The sequence below is a fragment of the Tachyglossus aculeatus genome, chromosome 5, assembly GCF_015852505.1.
Source record: "Tachyglossus aculeatus isolate mTacAcu1 chromosome 5, mTacAcu1.pri, whole genome shotgun sequence".
NCBI lineage: Eukaryota > Metazoa > Chordata > Mammalia > Monotremata > Tachyglossidae > Tachyglossus > Tachyglossus aculeatus.
In genome coordinates, this window is record NC_052070.1 from 86,506,248 (window position 1) to 86,525,340 (window position 19,093).

Genomic DNA, 19,093 nt, shown 5'->3' on the forward strand with positions numbered 1-19,093 from the left:
AATGCCATTGATTGATCGTTGATTAATAGTTGTGAATATTTCGGTGTGTAATTCCCTTATTAAAGGGTAAGCCCCTGTGGGCAAAGAATATATTATTTGTTGTACTTCCCAAAATCTTACTATAATACATTGCATTAATTAATTGCTCTATAAATAGCATTACTACCACTACTTTCTTCTACGAAGGACAAGGGGTGGGGAAGCAGTAGTATGCTATTTATGGAGCACCTAATTAATCATCTTGGGAGGTTCAACAAATAATATATTCCCTACACAAGGGGAGCTTATGCTCTAAGCTTTGAGAAGCAGCATGGCCTAGTGGAAAGAGCTGGGCTTGGGAGTCAGAAGACCTGGGTTCTAATCCTGGCTCTACCAATTGCTCTGCCAATTGCTAGCTGGGTGATCTTGGGCAAGTTACTTAACTTCTCTGCGCCACTGTTTCCTCAACTGCAAAATGGAGATTCAGTACCTGTTCTCCCTACTAGTTAAGACAGTGAGCCCCATGAGGGACAGGGACTGTTTGCAATCTAATTAACTTGTACCTACCCCAGTGCTTAGAACAATGTTTGACACATAGTAAACACTTAACGAGTTCCAAAAAAATAATAATAAAGGAATCACTTACGGAAATATTCATGAACAGTGGAATCAGGATGCATACAACCGAATATGCATTTGGATGAAATTTGGGAATAAATACATAAACACATTCGTAAAAGAAGAGTCTGAAGGGTTGGTAAGATCCGAGGTGCTGATAATTAATCGGGGAAGGCTGGTTGGAATAGATGAGGTGTTAGGAGAGATCTGAAGGTGGGGAAGGTTGAGGTCTAGACGTTTTGCAAGGCAGGGAGTTCTACATCCTGGCAACAAACTCAGAGAGAGTTCAGAGGTGGGCTAAAAAGGAGCAGGTTACAGGCAGGTTTGGGAAGAACAAAGAGTGTAAATGGGAGGAGATAAGGTGAACTGAAAAGAAAGGTGGAGAGATTTGGTTTTAGGGGCTTGAAGCCAATGGCAAAGAGTCTTTGCATGTTGCAGAAGGAGATGAGCAAACATTGGAGAGTTTTGAGGAGAGAGAATATATATAATGAGTGAAAAGCAGCTTGGACTAATGGAAAGAGCAGCAGGGAGAAGCAAATTTGTGGATCATCTGAATAGAGATGGTATCTACAGCTCTATGCAGGGATGAAATAACCAAGAGAGGGAGAAGAGCGAAGGGCAAAACCCTGAAGGACATCCACAATTAGGGGTGGAAAGTGGAAGACAGGCTAACAAAGGAAACACCAAAAAGCAGTCAGAGAGGTGGGAGAAGAACCAGGAGAGGTCTGAGACAACAAAACTAAATTCTACTGTTCACCTTCTCACGAGCTGGGGGTTGGTAAGAGAAAAAAACCCAAGGCACTAATCTGTGTTGGGCAGGAGGAGAAGACGGGTGATAAAATGTGAAATCAGATGTTGAATTCAGATTAGAGACCAGTCACCAGATTAGCAGGCCCCAAAACAGAGAGATAGAAAGAAAGAGAAAGGAACAGAGAGAAGCTGAAAGGAAGAAAAAGGGGAAGAGAAGAAGCAGCATGAAAGAGGGAGACAATGAAAGAGGAAGGGAGGAAGTAAAAGAGGGGTAGGAAAGAGAATTCAAAAAAACCCACAAAAGCCATCACTAGAGTCTATAAACGCATTAAAATTGTTATGGCAACGGGAACGTGTGGGCGGGCACCCGTGCCTCCTGAACTTATAGAATTAAAGCAAGCATTACATTTGCTAACTAATTAAATAATGCCTTCCAAATATGTATAATCTCCCAGCCATCACTCTTCGGGGTTGTGGAGTGGCTGGGGCCCTTATTTATTTATTTGCATTTCTGGAGGACTGACTCATTAATCCACTCTCTGAGGAGAGAGGGTTCGTCCTGGTGTGGCACTGGGCCAACTATGGCTCCAGTGGGAAAGCTAGGAGCAGCCAAAGCCGAGGAATTCTGGGCTTTAATTACGCATCTTCAGGACGGAAGGCAGGGTAAACACAGGGGGAGAGCATACTCTTCTACTTCAACCTGGGGAACTCGGAGGGAGAAAAAGAGAGAGGGAAAGAGGGAAAGAGAGAGAGAGAGAGAGAGAGAGAGAGAGAGAGAGAGAAAGAGAGAGTGAGTGTTATGGGGGGTGGCATGGTGGGGGCAGCAAGGGAAGCAGGGGCAGGGGCTGAGTGATCTAATTCTGACATTAGTACTCTGAGAGGCTTTGGGGAGGCCAGCTTACTCTTCGTCCTGAAATCTAGGGAGGAAAAGCAGCTTGAAAAAAAATAAAATGGAGAAACTTTGCTGGGAATCAGATGCAGCATCTCGGCAGGTCTTCCCCAGGGAAATAAATTACACATTACATTGTACACAAACACAGCTCCAAACCTAGATCCAGCGGCTGGCGGCGCTGAGACTGAGCCATCCCAAGGGAAATAAATTCCAATGTATATATATTTTTATTTCTATCTCTATATACATACATCGAAAGGTCAGGCCGTATCTCCTTGAGTACTCCCTTCACTTGAAATTAAACAGTAAGTCTTTAGGTATTTACTAACCAGGAAAGAGAAAGAATGGGTGAATTGGGAACTCTCGATACAGCAGTCAGGTAGGCGGGGGAGAAATACTGGACCGGCCGTTACGTCACTGAAGGATCTGGAAAATGTTGATGAATTTCAGTCAGGGAAGATATGAACAGAGGCAGGGAGCTGTCTGGATGACCTGGAATAAAGTGGAGAGACACAGGCAGTTGGAACAGCAAATATGACCCTTGGGAGAGCCAAGGTGAAGCATTGCGATCAGATGGGTCGCCATGGCCCAGCGAATCACAGCCCCGCACCCCAAAATGATTCCAGGTTTGAGTGGCTATTCTGAAGAAGACTGTAATGGTTCTCTTTGTAGCTCAAAGAAATGTCTGACGACTGGACGGCGGACTGTAAGCTCTCTGTGGGCAGGGAACGTGTCTGTTATATTGCTATGTGCTTGGTACAGTTCTCTGCACACAGAAAGCGCTCAGTAAATACAATCGATTGATTGACTGGCTAAGGAGATCTTCACTACTTTCGCTCTCCATTATGTTTGCCCTATCTCACCTCTGAAGCGCTAAAAACAATAGTGTCCCCTCCCATGGGGAGATGTGTCTATCTTGCTCAAGTTGTGGTCTCCAGAAACACGGAGCTAGTCACTCCCACAGGAAATGCCCCAGCTTGCTCAGCCCCTGCCCAAAAGTAACTCACTGAAGTGAGGATGTGTTGAGGTCACACTTGCTCACTTGAATGTCACCAGTGGTTTACTGGAACACTCCACCCTTTTTCTGGTTTCTGAATGCTCTACTCAATGCTGACTAGCAGACCAACTGACCAACTGCTAGTCAGATATCTCCTGCTCTATATAACCTTGGTTAAACCAACCTAATGTTTCAGGCAAAACAAGCCTTTCGCCTCTGACCATCTCTTGTCTTATCCACTGTTTTCAGGCCTCAGTGAGAAGTAACAGTCCTCCACCCCTCCCGTCCCTGTGTCCCTCCTCAGTCCTCCAACACCTCAGCCTGGGCATTCGTTAGAAAGGATGCTGGCCAGCTGTGCTGCAACAATAATAATAATAATAATAATAATATTAACGGTGGTATTCGTTAAGCACTTACTGTGTATCAGGCACTGTACTAAGTACTGAGATGGATGCAAGCAAATCGAGCTAGACACGGTCCCTGTCTTACACAGGGCTTATAGTCTTAATCCCCATTTTACAGAGAAAAACCTTTTATGAGGTACAGAGAAGTTAAATGACTTGCCCAAGGTCACACAGCAGACAAGTTGGGATTAGAACCCAGGTTCTTCTGACTCTCTCCTGTAGGCTTCCTGTGATATGCAACGAGGGAGAGCCAGACTGAATCCAAATACAAATTCAAGGCTACTTGCTATGAAAAGTCCTAGCAATCAATCTATAGATCAGTGGATCAATCAATCAGTACTTATCCTCCGAATGGTCTATGCTGGCCTCAGTGAAAAGAACCCAGAACTAGAAGTCAGAAGCCTTGGGTTGTGATCCCAGTTTTTCCATAAGACTGTTGTGTGACCTTGGGCAAGTCCCTTAACTTTTTCCTGATCTAAGTTTCATCATCTGTAAAATGGGCATAAAATACCTGCTCTCCTGTCTTAGACTGTAAACCTCATGAGGTACAAGAACTGAATCCAGTGGAATTATCTTGTATCTACTCCAGCACTTAGCACAGTTTTTAAGCACACGGTAAGTGCTTAATAAACACCATCATCATCACTATTATTCAACTCTTTATCTTTTCTGGTATTTATTAAGTGCTTACTATTTTCCTGAAGCTTTACGAACAGCTGGTTAGTAGATACAAGCTAATCAGATTAGATGCGTCCATGTCCCACATGGTGCTCAAAGTCTTAATCCCCATTTTCCAGAGGAGGCAAGTGAGGCACAGAGAAGTTAAATGGCTTCCCCAAAGTCAAACAGTCAACAAATGGTGGAGCCAGAATTAGAACCCAAGTCGTTAAGACTCCCAAGTTTGTGCTCTATTCACTAGGCCATGCTGCTTCATGTTCCCAATCCAACTTTACTCACTCATTCCACTGTGGAAGCTAAGCCGCTGCAGGGTGTCTGCGTATAGTACAGTTGCAGAAGAAAGGTGATCCAAGGGAAGCGGCAGGGAAGAAAGAGAAGCCACACCTCTGGAGATAAAATATTGAGATTTCCATTGTCTCCCCAGTGACCAAGATTCTGGGGCCTACTGTAGCCAACTCTGTTGTACTTTCCTAAGCATTTAGTACAGTGCTCCCCAGCAGGGAAGGAAAGGTCAAAGGAGAAAGAGGGAAAGAGTTGCCAGGAAGCCCTGAATGACCCAGCTGACCTAGGCTTGGGGCTTCTACAAGGGAGAGAAGTGAAAATGGGTACCAAGACCCTGGTCCACTGTCCTTCCAGTCTCCAGCTCCCCCATCTTCGCCAGACACTCGCTTTGCCCAATCCAACTTACTTAGACTGTGGGTCCCATGTTTGACAGGGGCCATGCCCAACCTAATTCATTTTTATCTACCCAAACCCTTAGGACAGTGTTTGATACATAATAAGTGCTTAACAAATACCATTAAAAAAAAAAATAATAATAATGATTACACTTATTAAGCGCTTACTATGTACAAAGCACTGTTCTAAGCGCTGGGGAGGTTATAAGGTGATCAGGTTGTCCCACTGGGGGCTCACAGTTTTAATCCCTATTTGACAGATGAGGTAACGAGGCACAGAGAAGAGAAGTGACTTGCCCAAAGTCACACAGCTGACAATTGGCTGAGCCGGGATTTGAGCCCATGACTTCTGACTCCTTGGGGATAGAGAAAGGAGCAAGCAGCTCCAGGGTACGCTTACTGTCATTAGTCATATATACTGAGCCATCCAGCCACTGAGGCCCCAGCATGCTAGTAAGGGAAGAATTGGTCCCATTGTGCCTTCTTGCAGAGACCAAAGAAACTGCCCCATTCATTGTCCTCCCTATGCCCTGTGACACAGGGAACCAAGACTGGAACTGGCTTAGGGACTATTGTTCACCTCGAGTGGATGTGAGCCATGGCTATTTTAACCCTGCACCCCCTACATGGGGATGAATGCCTCCCTCTCAGCAAAGACCCTCTAGGGGTGGGGATGGGGGGGTGGGGGAGGTTGCCAGTTGAGCTGCGGAGGGGCGGTGGTCAGCATCAGGTCTTGAAATGTTAAAGTTATTTTCAGAGCAAAGGGAAACCTGCATCAGCTGCTGTGATGGGAGCCTAAGACGCCAGAGTCACCTAGCAGAGTGGCATGCATTTAGTGGAAGCTTGAAAAAGGTCTGTTTGATGAGGGAGGTGATCAGTGATCACTGAAAAGCAGTGTGACCTAACGGATAGAGCACAGGCCTGGGTGTTGGAGGGACCTGAGTTCGAATCCTTGCTCCGCCACTTGTCTGCTGTGTGCCCTTGGCAAGTCACTTCACTTCTCTGGGCCTCAGTTACCTCATCTGGAAAATGGGGACTAAGACTCTATGTGGGACATGACTGGGTCCAACTTGGTTATATTAGAGAAGCAGCGTGGCTCAGTGGAAAGAGCCCGGGCTTTGGAGTCAGAGGTCATGGTTTGAATCCCAGCTCTGCCAATTGTCAGCTGTGTGACTTTGGGCAAGTCACTTCACTTCTCTGTGCCTCAGTTCCCTCATCTGTAAAATGGGGATTAAGACCATGAGCCCACCGTGGGACAAGCTGATCACCTTGTAACCTCTTCAGCGCTTAGAACAGTGCTTTGCACATTGTAAGTGCTTAATAAATGCCATCATTATTATTATTATTACCCCCAGTACCTATTACAGTGCCTAGCACATAGTAGGCACTTAACAAATCCCATTTTTAAAAAAGCATCCTGTTTTCCAGATTTTTCCCTCATGCCAGGGAATTGTACGTAGGCTCATGAGATGAGTAAATGTCAGCTCCAGCACAAATGGAAAGAGATTGTGTCTCACCCCGACAACATCCACCCCTAAAGTTCTAGAAGTGACAGTTAATGAGGCTACCAGTGGCGGCTGTGATATTTGTTAAGCACTTACCACGTCCCAAGCACTGTACTAAGCTCTGGGGTGGATACATGCAAATCAGGTTGGACACATTGGGGCTCACAGTCTCAATCCCCATTTTACCGATGAGATAACCGAGGCAAAGAAAAGTGACTTACCCAAGGTCACACGGGAGACAAGTAGCAGACAAGTGGCAGAGCAGGGATTAGAACCCATGACCTTTTGATTCCCAGGCCCGTGCTCTATCTACCTCGCCATGCTGTATCTCTAGTCTGGAGCTGCAAATCTCCTGGGAAGAGCGAGAAGAAGAAAGAGATGCATCCTTCAACAAGACCCTGGAATTGGTAGGCATAAAACCCTAGCAAACATTAGGATGACAGAACAACCAGTAAGGAACGATAAGAGTGAAGGAAAGCTCCCCTCCCTTCCCCCAGCTCCACCTCCTGAGCCCTCATCCCCAAAGCAGCAGCCCAGGCGGCTGGAGACGGGTGAATTATTTCTGGCCACCCATGCAAGGGCCCCATCTCTTCCTGCGCTAATTAGACTCAGTGGGTACAATAAAGCTGAGCTGGAGACACCAGTTAATTCCCCATCTGTGTATTCATTACCAGAGTTGCAGCTCTCGGGATGTCAAGAAGGATTAAGCGGTGAAACTAGAAAAGTTTCAGGCCATTGCACTGCAAAAAGAAAGGGTGGATTGCCAAGTCATCCCAAAGCCACATTCCCAATGCCCAGATCCCTAACGGTGGATTCCAGTGGGTCCAGAGAACTTGGCCTTGGGAAACAGGATTTCTCCTGGACATCTGGGATCCCACCACTGCAGGGGGCAGCTGTGTTGGGCTCTGACTTGGGAAAATGTTCTAGCCAAAGGGGCTTTGGCTAATGGAGTCCTGAAACAAAACAAGTTGGGGGAAAAGGTAACATGGGAAAACTGCAAATTAAGGTGCCGACTCACACTCACACTTAGTCTAGGTGTCCGCTATGCGATTATGGAAAAATAATGATGTCAAACATAACACTGCATTAAAGCTGTGGTGTGACTTCCCCTTTTTTCACCTCACCCTGAAATTATTTTTCAATTCCCACCTAATAATAATAATTGTGGCATTTGTTAAGTGCTTAATATGTGCCAAGCACTGCACTTAACCTCTGCCCTTGCACAATGTTTGAACATAGATGACACCCAAGAACTCTCATTCATCCACAGGGCATAGTCCATGGGATGAGACCAACAGAAAAATCGGACATTTTTTCTAATAATAATAATAGTTATCATTATTGTGTTTGTTAAGCACTTACTATGTGCCAAGCACTGTTCTAAGCACTAGGGTGGATACAAGTTAATCAGTTGTCTCCCCCTTCTAGAACTGTGAGCCCACTGTTGGGTAGGGACCGTCTCTATATGTTGCCAACTTGTACTTCCCAAGCGCTTAGTACGGTGCTCTGCACACAGTAAGCGCTCAATAAATACGATTGAATGAATTGAATGAAAGGTTGGACACAATCTTTGTCCCAAGACGGCCTTGTACTCTTAATCCCCTATTTACAGATGAGGTAACCGAAGCCCATAGAAGTTAAGTGACTTGGCCAAGGTCACACAGCAGACATGTGGGGCTGACTCAAATTCGTCTCCTCCAATTCTCTCCTTAACCCCTCCAATCTGGCTTCCGTCCCCTTCACTCCACAGAAACCACCCTCTCAAAGGTCACCAGTGATGTCCTTCTTGCCGGATCCAATGACCTCTACTCCATGTTATCCTCCTCGACCTCTCAGCTGCCTTTGATGATGTGGACCTCTCCCTTCTCCTGGAAACATTATCCAACCTTGGCTTCAGCGACTCTGTCCTCTCCTGGTTCTCCTCTTATTTCTCTGGCCATTCATCCTCAGTCTCCTCAATCTCCTCATCCTTCTTCGCAGGCTCCTTATCTGCCTCCCACCCCCTAACTGTGGGTGTCTCTCAAGCTTCAGTTCTCGGTCATGGGCTCCTCAACTGCCTCCCACCCCGTAACTGTGGGTGTCTCTCAAGCTTCAGTTCTGGGTCCCCTTCTATTCTCCATTCTCTCTATTCTCAAGCACTTAGTACAGTGCTCTGCACATAGTAAGCGCTCAATAAATACGATTGATGATCTAACACCCACTCCCTTGGAGAACTCATTCGCTCCCATGGCTTTAATCATCATCATCATAATAATAATATTGGCATTTGTTAAGCGCTTACTATGTGTGAAGCACTGTTCTAAGCGCTGGGGGGGATACAAGGTGACCAGGTTGTCCCATGTGGGGCTCACAGTCTTAATCCCCATTTCACAGATGAGGTAACTGAGGCCCAGAGAGGTGAAGTGACTTGCCCAAGGTCACACAGCTGACAAGTGGAGGAGCCGGGATTAGAACCCATGACTTCTGACTCCCAAGCCCGGGCTCTTTCCACTGAGCCACGCTGCTTCCCCACTACCACTTCTATGCAGATGACACTCAAATCTACATCTCCAGCCCTGATCTCTCTCCCTCTCTCCAGTCTCACATCTCCTCCTGCCTTCAAGACATCTCAACTTGGATGTCCTCCCATCACCTCAAACTTAACATGTCCAAAACAGAGCTCTTTATCTTCCCACCCAAACCCAGTCCTTCCCCTGACTTTCCCATCACTCTAGACGGCACCACCATCATTCCTGTCTCACGAGCCCATAACCTTGGCGTTATCCTTGACTCCTCTCCCTGTCATTCAAACCACATATTCAATCCATCACCAAATCCTGCCAGTCCCACCTTCACAATATCGCTAAAATCTGCCCTTTCCTCTCCATCCATACTGCTACCACCATAATACAATCACTCATCCTATCCCACCTGGATTACTGCATCAGTCTCCTTGCTGACCTCCCAGCCTCCTGTCTGTCCCTGCTCCAGTCTATATTTCACTCTGCTGCCCAGATCATTTTTCTACAAAAATGTTCTGGGACACATCACCCGCTTCCTCGAAAAAACTCCAGTGGTTGCCCATCCACCTACATATCAAACAAAAACTCCTCTCCATTGACTTTAAAGCACTCCATCACCTTGCCCCCCATCCCTCGCTTCTCTCCTTCCGCTACCCAGACCACATACTTCACTCCTCTAGTGCTAACCTTCTTACTATGCCTTGGTCTCACTTGTCTCACCACATCCTGCCTCTGGCCTGGAACGCCCTCCCTCCTCTAATCCAACAGACAACCAATCTTCCCTGCTTTAAAGCTTTACTGAAGGCACATCTCCTCCAAGAGGCCTTCCCAGACTAAACCCTATTTTTCCTCATTTCCCATTCCCTTCTGTGTCACTCTGACTTACTCCCTTTGCTCTTCCTCCTCACAGCCCTGAATCGCTTATGTACATACTTGTAATTTTATTTATATTTATTGATTTCTCCCTCCTCCACCCTAGACTGTGAGCTTATTGTGGGCAGGGAATGTCAATGTTTATTGTTGTATTGTACTTTCCCAAGCGCTTAGTACAGTGCTCTGCACACAGTAAGTGCTCAATAAATATGATTGATTGAATAAATGAATGAATGAAATGTAGAACCCAGATCCTTCTGGCTTCCAGGCACGTGCCCTAGCCACATCTCACTCAACTTCTCGTGTCGTTGTCATGTTGCCCTAGAAGTCAAAAACTCCAGGAATAAAGACAGGCACCTGGGCTCAAAAAGCTTGGGGTGTGAGCCCGCTGTTGGGGTAGGGATCGTCTCTCTATGTTGCCAACTTGTACTTCCCAAGCGCTTAGTACAGTGCTCTGCACACAGTAAGCACTCAATAAATACAATTGAATGAATGAAAGATAATCTGTCCATAACGTGAAATGTTGTCTTAGCCTTCCACGGTTGACAGGCTGAAAGTCAGAGGACCTGAGTTCTAATCCCAGCTCTACTACTTGCCTGTTGTATAAACTTGGGCAAGTCATTTCCCTTCTCTATGCCTCAGTTTCCTCATCTATAAAATGAATATTCAATACCTGCTCTCCCTCCTACTTAGATTGTGACCCCCATGTGGGACAGGGACTGTGTCTCACCTAATTACCTTATATCTATCCCAGTGCTTAGTTCAGTGCTTGGCACATAGTAAGTACTTAATACCATAATTATTACCCATCCCAGCATATCCTCCACTCACCCTTGTCCACTAGTTGAGAGGATTTATTTAGCTCCATTACCTAGGTAGACAGACAGACAGACAGATGTGCTCTGTAAAATTTAACTGCTAAAGATCCGTCATCATTATGGGGGGAAAGTACTCTACCAACAGGCTTTATTATTCATAAAAATCCTTGGGCTGAGAATGCAGGTCATCACTTGTTTTTTATTTATTGCAGAGCTACAGTGGGCTACGTGCTATACAAGCAACCAGACCGTGCCACAAGTAGGATCCCTGCGTGTTAGGGTGGATTTGGATTCTGGGGGGAGAAAGAGAGTCATCCGTGGCACCCAGGATGATTGGCGTTCAAGACAGGTTCAGCGCCCCCATCTCAACGGTCTATGGTTGCTCATCGCCTTATCCCACGACCAAGGCACTTTAAATCCAGGCCCCATTTACTAACGGGCATTAATATTATTGGTAAAATTATATGGCCCTTTACAGCACACTTGAAAAACCCAATAAATTCCCATGTTACACAGGCCCATTCATTGTTCCATCCTGAACCGTGCATGTCGTAATCACCTTTCCTTCTGTTGGCTACGGCTGCGGTTGTTAAGAATTTATCAGAGACATTTTATAATGTACTTTACAATATGTTGTGAGTCTGTAGCCTCCTTTATGGGTGGGTGCGTGCATATGTGTGTGTATCTGCGTGTGTAGAAAAGGGTACGAGCCAACAGAAATACATGTTCATTTGCAAGGACAGTTTTACCAGAACTTAACTCGCTTTCCCCGCTCTTCTATCACTTGGAAAATTTGATCTCTCATGCCTGCAATGTTATTGATCTTTCCAAAAGAGGAAAAACAGATATGAACATCAAGAAGATTTTCAAATAAGACTGGGGCTAAGGGGACACCTTTTTTTGTCTTCTATGACTGGTGAAATATTGCAAAGCTTCACTGGGGGTAATTTCTCTCTTCTTTCTCTCTCTCCCCCTCCCCTCCACCTTCAGCTGTCAATTATTTCAACATGTTTCCAACCCATATTGTCCCACATCTCTCTGGGATTGATAAAGGGTGTTTATCCTGCCCAAGGAATGTTTAGGAGATATGGTAGATTCCAAGTGGCAATTCCTAGAATGTTAGCTGGTTATCTTCCTCATTATAAAAGCAGGAGATGGAGGAAATTGTGAGTCCAAAGCCTACCTTGGGAGCCTATTCAGCATTTGATTACCTTTTCCATCAAAAATTAATACGTCTCCCCAAACACCCTCAGGTGCTCTGCATACCTCTTTGGTGCTCCCTTTCTGTGACAGCCATTACTAACCGAGCTGTTCCTCTAGGACCTGGAGCTTACTGTGCAAATGCTTATGGAAATAGAAGAGAAAACAGCTTGAAGTGCATTTTTCCCTTGATTGTGAATGGTCTGCTCTCCGGAACCCGTCGTAGGAATTTTTATTAGAATGTCTCTGTGATATTGCTTGAAGGTTGAGCATCCCACATCGTGTTTGGTGGGGTGGCAGAGTGCTCTGCCATTCCACAGTGGGTGAGATGGGGGAAAGTGAAAGGGGCAGGGGGGTTTTCCTTGGTTGTCAGGATGTACCATATTTACTGACATAACTGTCCCACTTTTTTGCATAAGTTTTGTAATATTAAAACAGGAGTTATCACCCACAAGAATTGAGTATAGCTATAAAAGGGAGGAGGAGGAATGGAGGGAAGAAAGAAGAGGAAGTTAAAATGGCATATGAGATCGCTTTTACTTCCATTGGACTATCCCAAGTGCTGCATATATTAGACATTCAGGGAATTAAGCCCCTTCTCCACCTCTCCCCCAGTTTTTCTCCTTCTGCTCTTTTGAGCTGTCGTTGGTCTCACCCTTCTGCTCCTGCTCCTTCTGTTCTGCACACAGTAAGCGCTCAATAAATATGACTGAATAAATATTCCTCCTCTCCTCCTTGGGCGTAGCTATCACTGCTCACAATTGTGTGGTCTAAAAATAATTTTTTTTGTTTCCTCTTCCAAAATCTGGGTGGGGCATTTATGCAGTGGAAACAATTATGCAAATCAACACATTATTTCAGGGCTGCACAATAGCTCATTATAATCAAGCATTTGGAATCAATCAATTGATAGCATTTATTAAGTACCTATTGTGAGTTATGACCAGGGTAGGGGTCATTTGAATGGAAAGTGGCAGATCCTGGAAATGTCCTAGAGAATAAACTGAGAGGATCAATTGATCGATCGTATTTACTGAGCACTTACTGAGTGCAGAGCCCTGTACTAAGCACTTGGACAAGTACAATATACAGAGACGACAGACATGATGAGTGAGCCCTAGAAGCCCACCCCCAGAAGACATGCAAATAATAGTAATAATGATGGTATTTGTTAAGCGCTATGTGCCAAGCACTGTTCTAAGCGCTGGGGTAGATACAAGGTAATCAGGTTATCCCACGTGGGGCTCACAGTCTTCATCCCCATTCTACAGATGAGGCAACTGAGGCACAGAGAAGTTAAGTGACTTGCCCAAAGTCACACAGCTGACAAGTGGCAGAGCTGGGATTAGAACCCACGACCTCTGACTCCCAAGCCTGGGCTCTTTCTACTAAGCCACGCTGCTTCTGTAAATGATTGGAGCCCATTGAAACGATTGTTTGTAAATGATTGCAAACCGATTCACAAATCAGCCAGGCATTACAGGCTGACAATCGGTTTAAAGAAAACGGAGGCAATATATCAGCCTGCACCAAGGGAACAAATAAACAGCATGGCCTAGCAGATAGAGTATAGGGCTGCAAGTCAGAAATCCATGGATTCTAATCTCGGTTCCATCACTTGTCTGCCGTGTGACCTTGGCCAAGTCACTTCACTGGGCTCGTTACCTGATCTGTAATATAATGATAATAATGATGGTATTTATTAAGCACTTACTATGTGCAAATAATAATAATAATAATTTTGGCATTTATTAAGTGCTTACTATGTACAAATAATAATAATAATAATGGCATTTATTAAGTGCTTACTATGTGCAAAGCACTGTTCTAAGTGCTGGGGAGGTTATAAGGTGATCAGGTTGTCCCTTGGGGGGCTCACAGTCTTCATGCCCATTTTACAGTTGAGATAACTGAGGCACAGAGAAGTTAAGTGACTTGCCCAAAGTCACACAGCTGACAATTGGCGGAGCCAGAATTTGAACCCATGACCTCTGACTCCAAAGCCTGTGCTCTTTCCACTGAGCCATGCTGCTTTTCAGTGCAAAGCACTGTTCTAAGCGCTGGGGAGATTACAAGGTGATCAGGTTGTCCCATGGGGGGCTCACAGCCTTCATCCCCATTTTACAGATGAGGTAACTGAGGCCCAGAGAAGTTAAGCGACTTTCCCAAAGTCACACAGCTGACAATTGGCGGAGCCGGGATTTGAACCCATGACCTCTGACTCCAAAGCCCGTGCTCTTTCCACTGAGCCACACTGCTTCTCTGCATGGGGATTAAGACCACAGGTCCCACGAAGGACAGGGAGTGAGTCCAACCCTATATGCCTGTATCCACCCCAGTGGTTAGTACAGTGTCTGGCACATAGTAAACACTTACCAAATATCACAATTATTATGGTTATAAACATAGCCTTAAATTTAAATTGACAAACCAGAGGGAAATGCTATCCCAGAATTCTGCTACGTAGGCAGAAAATGGGCCAAAGATACGATGAGAAGGAAGGAACTAGAAAACCAAATCAAGAAGGTCTGCTCACCTTTTGAGAGACTGTCCAAAAGTGGGTGGCAATAGTATTGTTATCAGTCTCCAGAACAATTTAACGGCCTGCAGAGCTGTAATAATAACAATAATAATGATAATAATAATAATGGCATTCGTTAAGCTCTTACTATGTGCAAAGCACTGTTCTAAGCACTGGGGAGGAGAAACAAGGTAATGAGGTAATGAGCCCCCATGTGGGGCTCACAGTGTTAATCCCCATTTTACAGATGAGGTAACTGAGGCTCAGGGAAGTGAAGTGACTTACCCAAGGTCACACAGCAGACATGTCGCGCAGAGTGGGATTCGAACCTATGATCTCTGACTCCAAAGCCCGGGCTCTTTCCATGGAGCCACGCTGCTTCTCTGCCATGCTGCTTCATTGTCCAACCTCCTCTATGGCTATGACACCGGACCACCCAGATGTCTCATTCTGCCGCGTGAGTACTTCCATCAGCAATGTTTCCAAGTTATACTCAATCAATCACTGGTATTTACTGAGCACTTAGCATGTATGGAGCACCGTACCAAATGCTTGGGAGAGTGCAATTAGTCCTTTTAGTCCTTTTAGACTGTGAGCCCACTGTTGGGTAGGGACTGTCACTATATGTTACCAACTTGTACTTCCCAAGCGCTTAGTACAGTGATCTGCACACAGTAAGCGCTCAATAAATACGATTGATGATGATGATGATGCAATATAGCAGAGCTGAATCGATATCATACTCAATATCCAATGGCGAGACAAAATCACGAAGAGCGAAGTTCTGTAAAATAGCCTCCTAGCCTGGAAAGTAGTGCTCACCTTTACACAGCTCTGCTGGGTGGGAAACTTGAGGAGAATGAGCGACAGAAGGAGACTCAAACGCTGCCATACGGAAAACCAGAAACAAGGAGAGAAAGTTTCAAGGACGCGTTGTGGGCAGGGAACTTGACTACCGACTCTGTTATACTGTATTCTCCCAAGCGCTCATTACGGTGTTCTGCACAAAGTAAGGGCTCAATAAATACAATTGACTGATTGAAGAACATGATAAAACAAACCCGGAGACGATGCCACATTCCAGCTGAAAACCAGAAGTCGACTGCTGAAGAGAGACCAGCATGAGGCACTGCTCCAAGGAAAGGAATTGCTTTTTCCAAGCAAAACTTTTGTAAGGAATGAGAGGCAAGGAGGCAGAAGAGAAAACAGCACCAGGTGCCACAAATACTCGATCGATATAACAACATAACAAGGGGCAACCATTTTTATGCACAACCTTATGACTGCAGGTTCCCTCTTTGGCCTCTTCACCCACACACATAGTCCTAGGTGAATTTCACCATCCAATTTAAATGCTTTGAAAATGAAGAAAGGGAGGGAGGGAGGGAGGGAGAGAGAGGGAGAGAGAGGGAGAGAGAGGGAGAGGGAGAGAGAGAGAGAGAGAGAGAGAGAGAGAGAGAGAGAGAGAGAGAGAGAGAGAGAGAGAGAGAGAATGTGTGTGTGTGTACATATATATGTAGCCCCAGGAAGACCTGGTAAGAAGACCACATGTTCATCCACATGTTCATCCCAGCTCCTCCACTTGTCTGCTATATGGCTTTGGGCAAGTCACTTCACTTTTCCATGCCTGAGTTACCTCATCTGTAAAATGGGGATTAAAACTGTGAGCCCAAGTGGGACAGGGACTGCATCCAACTTGATTTGCTTGTAACCATTCCAGCTTAGTACAATGCCTGGCACATAGTAAGTGTTTAACAAATATCATTTCATTCCTTCATTCAATCGTATTTGTTGAGTGCTTACTGTGTTCAGAGCACTGTACTAAGCACTTGGGAAGTACAAGTTGGCAACGTATAGAGACAGTCCCTACCTAACAGTGGGCTCACAGTCTTTTATTATTATCCAGCAGAGCGTTGCCATCAGGGCCTGAAAACCATGCAGTGCCAAGTTGATTTATTTTCTTATGCGTACTTATTTAATTCATGTCTTTGTCCTGAAGAGACACAAGGATGCTGTCAGGTCTCAAGCTATGCTCCACAAGCTTGACAGAACTTGTCACTGCTTTTCATACTGTGTGCTTTCTTCTGTGATTACCAGGCCTTAGAAATACAGCTTTAAAATAACTTAGTGCCGGGCAGATTTTGGGAGGAGGCCAGGCCACAGGGCAGAGGAGAGGACTCGATGCCCTGGAGCGGGGCAGAGCTGTGGGGGATCGAGGGATGGGGAAGGTCGGGGGCGAAGCTTCTGTGGGGGCAACAGGGAATAATAATAGGAAATGAAAAGAGGACATGAAAACCATGAAGTTAATGGTACTGATATCTTGGTTTCATCACTTGCTGTCGGGGGCTACGGAGAAGCCATGCAAATCTCTGGTACAGGCTACTTTTATTGTTTTGGGGTTTGTTTTGGGGGGGATGGGATATAATCTGACACTGTTCTTACTGTATGCCTTTCTTGAAAATCCACTAATGCCTCTGAGATCCAGCATCTGTGCTCCATCTCTGGAGGAAACCTCAACACTTTCCAAGACACAAGCCTCAATTCCAAGTGTTTCAGAAAGCCCGCTACTCAATGTGGGCAAGGGAACAGATCTATCAACTCTGTTGTATTGGACTCTTCCAAGTGCTTAGTGCAGCGCTCTGAACACAAGTTCCTAATAAATACAACTGATAGATTGATCGGGAAGTTCTCGCAGCTGCTTTGCCTTTTTGTGTGCTAGGCTAGGCTCTGACTGAAGTGTCCGGAGCAATACCTGCAGATATTATGAGAAACAAATACAGACACGTGGCTCCTCCCTTGTTAGAATGGATGTTAATTATGATATTTACCGAGCACATACTCTGTGCTAATCGCTTGGGCAGATTCAAAATAGTCGGCTCGGATCCAGAGAGCTCCCAAGTATGCTCCTTTTAGGCAGATGTGGTGGATTTCGCTTTTATTGTACTTTCCTAGTATAGGTGCTCATATAAATACTACTATTGGCAAGTGAATTCCTGGTGCCCTCCTAAAGCTCAGAGGGGATCATACCTGCTAGGGAGTCTGAAATTGTCAGACGGGTAACCTCCTGCAGCCCAAATCAATCAATGGTATTTACTGAGTGCTTACTGTGTACAGAGTATTGTATTAAGTGCTTGGGAAAGTATAAGTACTTGGGAGACACAATCCCTGCCCAGAGTGAGCTTCCAGTTTAGCAAGCTGTTGCTCCCTGGTGAAAAAGTAGACACTGAGTCCAACTAAAACACAAAGCAGCATGGCTTAGTTACCTCATCTGTAAAATGGGGATTAAGCCTGTGAGCCCTCCGTGGGACAACCTGATCACCTTGTAACCTCCCCGGCGCTTAGAACAGTGCTTTGCACATAGTAAGCGCTTAATAAATCCCATCATTATTATTATTAAAGCAAGAACCTGCGAATCAGAAGGCCCTGGATTCTACACCCAGTTCCACCACTTGTCTGCTGTGGGACCTTGGGCAAGTCACTTCACTTTTCTGGGCCTTGGTTCCCTTATCTGTAAAATGGGGATTAAGAGTGTGAGCCCTGTGTGGGACAGGGATTGAATCCAACCTGATTAACTTGCATGTACCCCAGTGCTTAGAACAGTGCTTGGCATATAGTAAGTGCTTAACAAATGCCATAATTATTATTATTATTAGAGTTGGGGTAAGGGTTATGATATAAGAAGGGCCCCCTCTTCTAGACTGTGAGTCCACTGTTGGGTAGGGACCGTGTCTATATGTTGCCAACTTGTACTTCCCAAGCATTTAGTACAGTGCTCTGCACACAGTAAGCGCTCAATAAATACAATTAAATGAATGAATATTGGTTTAGACTAATCTTCTGTCCAAACAATTGCAACAGAATGCTTGAAGGAAGTGTGTGATGATCATCCTTTTTTCTTTTTTTTTTTTAATGGTAGCTGTTAAGCACTTACTGTGGACCCGGCACTGTACTAAGCCCTGGGGTAAATACAAGCAAATCAGGTTGGACAGAGTCCATGTTTCACATGGGGCTCACAGTCTTAATTCTCATTTTACAAATAAGGTAACCAAAGTACAGAGAGGTTAAATGACTTGCCCAAAGTCACACAGCTAAGTAATGGAGCTGAGATTCGAACTAAGGCTCTTCAGACTCCCAGCCACTGCACCACAATGCTTCTCATATATATATATATCTTCCTGATAAACATCCTAATGTTTAAGAATGGATTACCCAGTATTGCTAACTGCAATCTCTCCTTCCTTACCTTTGCCTCTAGCCACCCATTGTAAATGAACTATGAATTTATCCACGCTCTCCTTAAACCTACTGATATTTTCTGCCTTCACTACTTCCAGGGATAATAAATCCCGCATGCTTACCAACCACTGTTGAAGAAATGCTTCCAAATAGTTGTTTTAAACAAATCTAAAATAAAATATAAAATATTTGTTTTATAGAAAATTTATCTCTTAACCTTACTCATATCTCTTAACCAGCTTCCTGCCCACAAAACATTCCCTCCAATCCACTGCTTTTTCATTCTTTTCAACTTGGATATGAAAACTTGTCAAAATCCTGTGAAAATGTAACAATATTATGCCCACAGTGTCCTCTCTATCCATATATATTTACTGCCCCTCTCTGAGAAATTCGGAAGATTGGAGAGGCAAAATTTCCCCTTACAGAAGCCACGTTGTTTTT

The 19,093-nt window shown here is 45.0% G+C and overlaps 1 protein-coding gene across 1 annotated transcript in view; it reads right to left on the reverse strand.

The window, feature by feature from the left end:
* Positions 1-2,575: 2,575 nt before the first annotated feature.
* The window catches only part of GFRA2 (GDNF family receptor alpha 2), a 144,399-nt gene continuing 127,881 nt past the window's right edge, over positions 2,576-19,093 (reverse strand). Inside the window, exon 9 of the mRNA XM_038747227.1 lies at positions 2,576-2,731. Within this exon, the coding sequence (XP_038603155.1) occupies positions 2,690-2,731 (42 nt within the window). The 3' untranslated portion in view covers positions 2,576-2,689. The remainder of the gene's footprint in view (positions 2,732-19,093) is intronic.